At 36.4% G+C, this 6847-nt stretch overlaps 1 protein-coding gene across 1 annotated transcript in view; it reads right to left on the bottom strand.

The window, feature by feature from the left end:
• The window catches only part of VPS8 (VPS8 subunit of CORVET complex), a 439537-nt gene that overhangs the window by 291427 nt on the left and 141263 nt on the right, over nucleotides 1-6847 (bottom strand). Inside the window, exon 19 of the mRNA XM_007936030.1 lies at nucleotides 2090-2312. Coding sequence (XP_007934221.1) covers nucleotides 2090-2312 — 223 coding nt within the window. The remainder of the gene's footprint in view (nucleotides 1-2089; nucleotides 2313-6847) is intronic.

Below are 6847 nucleotides of genomic sequence, written 5' to 3'. Positions count from 1 at the left end.
GGGGTGGGAGGAAAGGGAAGGGAACACTGCAAAAAAAAAAAAAAAAAAAAATGCATTGACTCATGTCACTTTAGTTTTGTGTATTTCATGGTACATAATTATATTTCAATAAAATGCATTTTAAAAAAAACCTCACTGCTGTTGAGTCAATCCAACTCACAGCAGCTCCTCCTTGGGTTTCCAAAGTGGTAGATTGCCTGCTCAGTCTTCCTTCCAAGGAGTGACTGGTAGGTTTGAACCGCCAGCCTTCTAGTTAGCAGTCAAACGCCTTAGGAACTACTTCAACTATCACAACTTTCTTCTCCAAGATCTTTGCATTACTGATTCCTTCTTGTCATTCAAATTCCAAACTCAGTGTTACCCCCTTAGAAAGACTTTCTATAATTAACCAATATAAGGTAGCCTCTTGTCTCTCTCTCTACCGTATTACCTATTTGATTTTTAATATAACACTTGTCTTGGGGTATTCTGTAGTTTGTTTATTGATCTATTTATTGTCAATCTTTTCTACTAAAATGTGAGCTTTATGAGAAAACAGGCCATGACTACCATAGTCACTAAAAGGCCCTCAGAGGCTAAAACTCAATGAATGTTTCTTGAATTAATAAACACATGCTGGTAACAGAGTAAAAAAAATAGGAACTGAAAAATATTTTTTGACATAGTTGATATTGTGAAGTTAATTGCTGATTCTATGGAAAACAAGGTTCAAGAGTTAGTAGGACATGAAGAAAACGGAAATTACAGCCTAGATAATGCTTTTTAAGAAATCTGGCTTTGAATGGAAAGAGTGAGGGCAGTAATATAGGCACTAGAAAACTTGACATGGACTGATAGGGAGAAGAAGGAAAGATTTCTTAACTGTTGCTTTAACATGAAAAAGACTACTGCATGTTTACACGGTATTGGGAGAAAGTGAAAATGCTGAAAAGAAATGAGAATTTTCTCCTGTATCCGTAATAAGTAAATAAAGCTAGATTAGAACATGTTCTCAATCATTGAACCGGGTGCCAAAGTGCGAAGACTATGCCAAACTGCCCTTAGAGTAGAAAGGCACACATGAAAGAGGATCTGGCTTTACATTGCAAACTCACAGCATTCAGAAAGAGCCTCCAGAAAGAAAACAGACTTTTCCAAATTCTTCATTTCTATGTGATTTGGCACTGTTTTTTTTCCCAAAAGCTTTTGGTTTTTCTAAGATCTTTCTAAGTCTCCCAGATTTTACCTCCATCAGGCTTAGAACCTTTGTAGACATACCAAACCAAACCCACTGCCCTCAAGTTGATTCTGATTCATAGTGACCCCCACTGGGCTTCCAAGGTGGTAAATCTCTATGGAAGTATATTGCCCAGTCTTGCTTCCGAGGAATGCCTGGTGGGTTTTGTAGACATAGCATACTCAATATTACAACTAATATGGAATAGTCGTTATTTGACTAAATATGGAATTGAGTTGTAAAATGTCCTAGGCCAGAATAGATACTGCTTCTCACTTAAGAATCGGAAACTTATTACAAGGATCTTCAATATACTTGAGGGATATTATCAAACAATGGCTGACTGGTCATACTAAGAAATCTTGTAATTTGCTTCTCATATCAAAACTTCATTTGAAGTCCTGGAAGGTCCGCATTTTCAAAACCCAATACATACAAGTTGTCAACTTTGACCTTATATACTAATTTTTTTAAAACTGGCATTATACTCTTAGACATAAAAATATTCTATTATTCATGTGAAAGTCTCTGTAGTTGAAACTTACCTACAGGGTGAAAACTGTAGTAGTGAACAAACAGACTGATGAAGAAGGATCCATCAACAAGCATTTAAATGCTGACCCTATTCTAAGAGCTCTGGCAGAGGTCAAAGATAGAAGACATATCCTTAAAGGAGTTTTAATCTAGCATTCATTTAAAAACAGTCCAAATAAATATATCAACAAATACAAATTTATAAGACATATTACTGAAAGTGCTCAATAAAAAATGGGGAGACTGGTGGAGAGCAGAATGAGCCCTGATCATAGTTAGTTAAATATAATCAGTGAAAGAATGATGTTTATTCGGAAAGTCAATAGACTATTAACTCACCTGCTGAATATCTAGGCTGGTGATATCCATATGTACAATGAGGGCTTCCACATTTTCCATTAACTTTTTATCTTGGAAATGAACAATCAAGTCTTTCATTACCTGGGGTGTGATCCCCACCAATTTATCACTTAAAATATATGGCTCTAGGCACTCTAAAAATACTCCTTTGGCCACTGAATTCTCACTTAATTTGTCGTACATCTGGCTAAATAAAAGATCCCTGTAACAGAAAGGGGAAAAAAAAACTTAGAATCATTCCAAACATCCATTAAATTCAGACTGCTAAGTACATTCATATCTTTTTCTTAGTTCAACTTACTCATGAGTTTATAAAAACAGTAACAATATTTAAAGAGAGCTTTATGTTTTAAAAATCTTTTAATATATATTATCTCAATTAATTATTCCACAAGTTTAAAAACAAAAAACCTAATAAATCAAATTATCTACTGAAAGTCACACACAAAGTGACAGAGTCAGATTCTGAACCAAGCCTTCTGGACTATGTGCTACACTCAGTCTACTGCAGCACAGTGCTTCTTAGAGACAACACTGACACAGGTGGGCAGTAAGAGAGTCATAGGTCGACATAATGAAGTGGGGGAAAAAAAACTTTTTAAAGGCTATTCCTATTTTATCTTTTCCTCCTCTGTACCTCAATCTTCCAAGTTGTTATGCAGGGCCAATTTGCGTCTTTAATCTAGCTCTTACCACCTGCTTTCCAAAGGCAATGAGTATTGATGGGAGGAAAAGAAGAAATTTTTAATATTAAAAAAATGTATCTGGCAACACTTCCATTGTATAAATAGAAATTTTCAAAATTACCCTATAAGCTACCACTCTAAAACAACTGGGCTTTATTCCATATTTCTTCTACAAATAGTCCTTAAATAATTTTACAGTTATAATCAGCATAGATATAATTCTGAGTTCTGTTTTCATGTAACATTACATCATTTAAGTGTTTTTCTAAATTGCTATCTACTCTTTAAAATTACCACTTTGTCCAACTTCCAAGGTGTCAATCAGTATGCTGAAACATCTAAATTTTCTTGAAGTGTTGGATATATTATTTATTTCTAGTATTTTAGTATTATAAGTGATATCACACTGAACAACTACAAACCTTTCCCATTTTGGTAAATAAACACCTTAGTCATCCTACTTATAGAAACTTATTCTGAGTTAAAAGTTATGAAAAATTTTGTAGCACCTGACACGTATTGCTAATTATATTCAAAAGGTATCACAGCACCAATTACCACTGCCACCAGCAATGTATAATCAAACATCAGAGTCACCAGATGACTGACTTTGTTTTCTTTTTTCCTGATAATTCAATAAAGATAAAATAAAGTACATCATTATTTTAATTCTTTCATGATTGACAAAATGGAATCTTTTCTGTATTCTCATTTATAAATTATGCTGCCTTGTATCATTCACTTATTCATTCATTCCATATGTTTTAAATGCATAAAACCAAAAATAGCAAACCCACTGCCATCGAGTCAATTCCAACTCACAGCAACCCTATAGGATAGCGCAGAACTGCCTTATAGAGTTTCCAAGGCTACAAATCTTTACAGAAGCATACTGCCTCATTTTTCTTCTGCAGAATGGCTGGTAAATTGAACCTCAGACCTTTTGGTAAGTAATTAAATGCTTTAACCACTGCATCACCAACTGATCCTTATTGATCTGTTAAAATTTTCAAATATTTATTTATAAATGTATAATCTCTTTATATGTGTATCATGTAAATTGTAAGAAGTGGTAGATCACTTATTCACAGGTGTAGTCTTTCAAGACATGTTCTACAAAAATATCAAGGAAGATCTTGGAAGAAGTGGGCTGGGGTCTTGTCTCATCTGAAGTCCTGGAAGGGTGTGGAAGGTAAACAGACTGGCTACAACTGCAGCAGCACCACACAATACCTTTCACTAATCAGTATTTACAATATTCTGGGGGAAATCCATATCCATTTTTTCCCCTCAAATGCACAAATGTAACTTTTGCATCACTTTTTCCCCTTGGTTTCATATTTAACAGCACATTTTTCATATGAGTTTCATTTTAATCAATAGCTCATCACATTTTTGTAATTACTAGCCAAGTGAAAGAAACTGAGATTAATGAAGCTTTACTGTAAGAAAGAAAACATAATAGCAACAAAACAATTAACTCTAATGAATTTAAAGAAAATGTCATATTTGCTAGCCTTTGCACTCTGTAATGTGTTGTTAAAAACAACATACTAGGGAAGATAATTATGTGTTTTAGTTCAGCACAAAAGCGTTGGGGAGGAGAATTAAATAGAGCTAAAAATTCAGTAAACAGAGCATAAAAGTTAACAAAGAAGGCACCCTGTGACAAAGAGCAGCTTGCAATGGTGGTAGGATTAAAGACAAAACTAAACATTTCTTTCTTAACCGGTCAGAGGCTATAACAAAGAAGCAAGAAAAAATAAGACTCAGCAACTCCTGTGATGGATCCCTATCTTAAAATGAAAATAAAACAAAATTCTACAACAGGTTCTCATCATTCTGGTAGAATACTAGATAATCTGAGGAAAGGAAAGAAAACTACAGTAAAAAAAAAAAAACCATTTTTGGGTCTTGAGTTTCTTTCTCTATTTAGGCATTATTCTCCAGGGTGCTGACTTTGTTTCCTGCAAGGGCTGACTTCAAATTTCCTGTTAACCGTTTTCAGTTTAGCCTCCCTGCAGCCAGTGTAACAGAAAATCCATTCAGAATAATAGAGGGCCAACAAAGAGGTTTTCTTTCTATACAACTTAGGAGTTTATCATTCATGACTTCAAATGGATAGAAATAGCTAAATAAACTTTGTATTAATTTTATAACTTAACAAACGTGAAGAACTTAACTTTGATCATAGCATAATTACCAATTTACATGCTGTTTGCAAGGAGCAAGAACATCAATCATGCCATTTGTCAGTCTAGACTAAATAGAGTAAAACCTGTGAAAGCCAGAACCTGTGGGAAGTGGGAACTTCTCAAGGGAAGAACAACTCAAATATTTTCCACTAAAACAAGCAATAGAAAAGCGTTAAGACTGCACCCTGTCAAATGCAGAAAACTTGCGAGGCCCAGAAGAACAAGGCAATCCCATCGAGTCTCAGCTTTCACAGGCTTCACTGAATATAACCAGAGGAGCTCTGGTGGCACAGTGCCTAAGGCATTTGACTGCTAACCAGAAGGCTAGCGGCTCAAACCCACCAGCCACTCCATAGAAGGGAGACTGGGCAATCTACTTCTGTAGTAATACTGCCTCAGAAACCCAAGGAGGGGTTGCTATGAGTTGAATCCGACTCCACGGTAGTAAGATTTTTTTGTTGTTGTTAAATATGGGGGGGGTATTGAAAAAAGGTATTTGCAAGCTGCGTGCAATATGCAGGCAACACAACTTTGCCTGCTGAAAGTGAGGAAGACTTGAAGCACCTACTGATGAAGATTAGACTTCAGTCTACAGTATGGATTATATCTCAGCATAAAGAAATGCAGATCCTCACAATTTGACCAATAAGCAGCATCATGATGAATGAGAAGAGTGAAGTTGTCAAAGATTTCATATTACTTGGTTCTACAATCAACACCAATGAAAGCAGCAGTCAAGGCATCAGATGACATATTGCACTACGTGCTGCAAAAGACCTCTTTCAAGTGCTGAAGAGCAAAGATGTCTCTTTAAAGACTAAGGTGTGTCTAACCTAAGCCATGGTTTTTGTTTTCAATCACCTCATATGCGTGTGAGAGCTGAACAATGAATAAGGAAGACCAAAGAAGAGTTGATGCTTTTGAATTGTGTTGGTGAAGAATACTTAAAGTACCATGGACAGCAAAAAGAACTAACAAATCTGTCCTGGAAGAAGTGCAGCCGGAATGCTCCTTGGAAGAGAGAATGGCCAGACTTCATCGCACCTATTTTATTCATGTTGTCAGAAAGGACCATTCCTTGGAAAAGGATTTCATGCTTCGTAAAGAGGAGGATCAGCAACAAAGGGGGAGGCCCTCAACAAGATGGATTGACTCAGTGGCTGCAACAATGTATTCAGGTATAGCAAGGATTGTGAGGCTGCCACAGGACAGGGCAGTGTTTCATTCTGTTGTACAGAGGGTCAGTATGAGTCAGAGCCAACTTGACGGCACCTAAAACAACAACAACAAATATAAGTGAAATCTACTAAATTGAGAGCTGATTTGGGGCTAGTCTCTTCATTCACAAAAGTAAAAGCAAAGTTCAGGAGTTGAGAAATTATGCTCAAATGCTGGTATCAGTTGAAAAAGTTTAGAAAGACTTCCTTTGAAAAGGCATGGCACAGACAGTGGCACATCTCTGATTATACTAAGAGCTACTAAAGGGTGAATTTTATGGAGTGTGAATTACATTGCAATAAAGCTGTTATAAAATTAAAGAGGCATGACATCCAAGGCCAGGCTTACAGGTCTGATAGAGACTGGTGAAACCCCCTAGAGTATGGCCCCTAGTCACCCTTTGGGCCTGGAATTGAATTCACTCCCGTGGCTTCCAGTCAACAGACAGGTGAGTAAGGTGAACATTTATACCAGGTAGATACACTCCTTAGAACAATCAATCATAAGAGATTGAAGGGCAGTATTAGCACAGGGAGATAGCTTGGAGGGAAAGAATGCATAGGAAAGAAAGACACAGGGAAAAGTTAAACCACAGGCAGGAAGCAGGAAGAGAGCTGTTAAATTATGAGGACTGCAAT

The sequence above is a fragment of the Orycteropus afer genome, unplaced genomic scaffold, assembly GCF_000298275.1.
Source record: "Orycteropus afer afer isolate SDZICR_OR568_19922 unplaced genomic scaffold, OryAfe1.0 scaffold00032, whole genome shotgun sequence".
Taxonomy (NCBI): Eukaryota; Metazoa; Chordata; class Mammalia; order Tubulidentata; family Orycteropodidae; genus Orycteropus; species Orycteropus afer.
The sequence above is the reverse complement of the archived record's forward strand: the minus strand, read 5'-3'. Positions and strand labels throughout refer to the sequence as shown.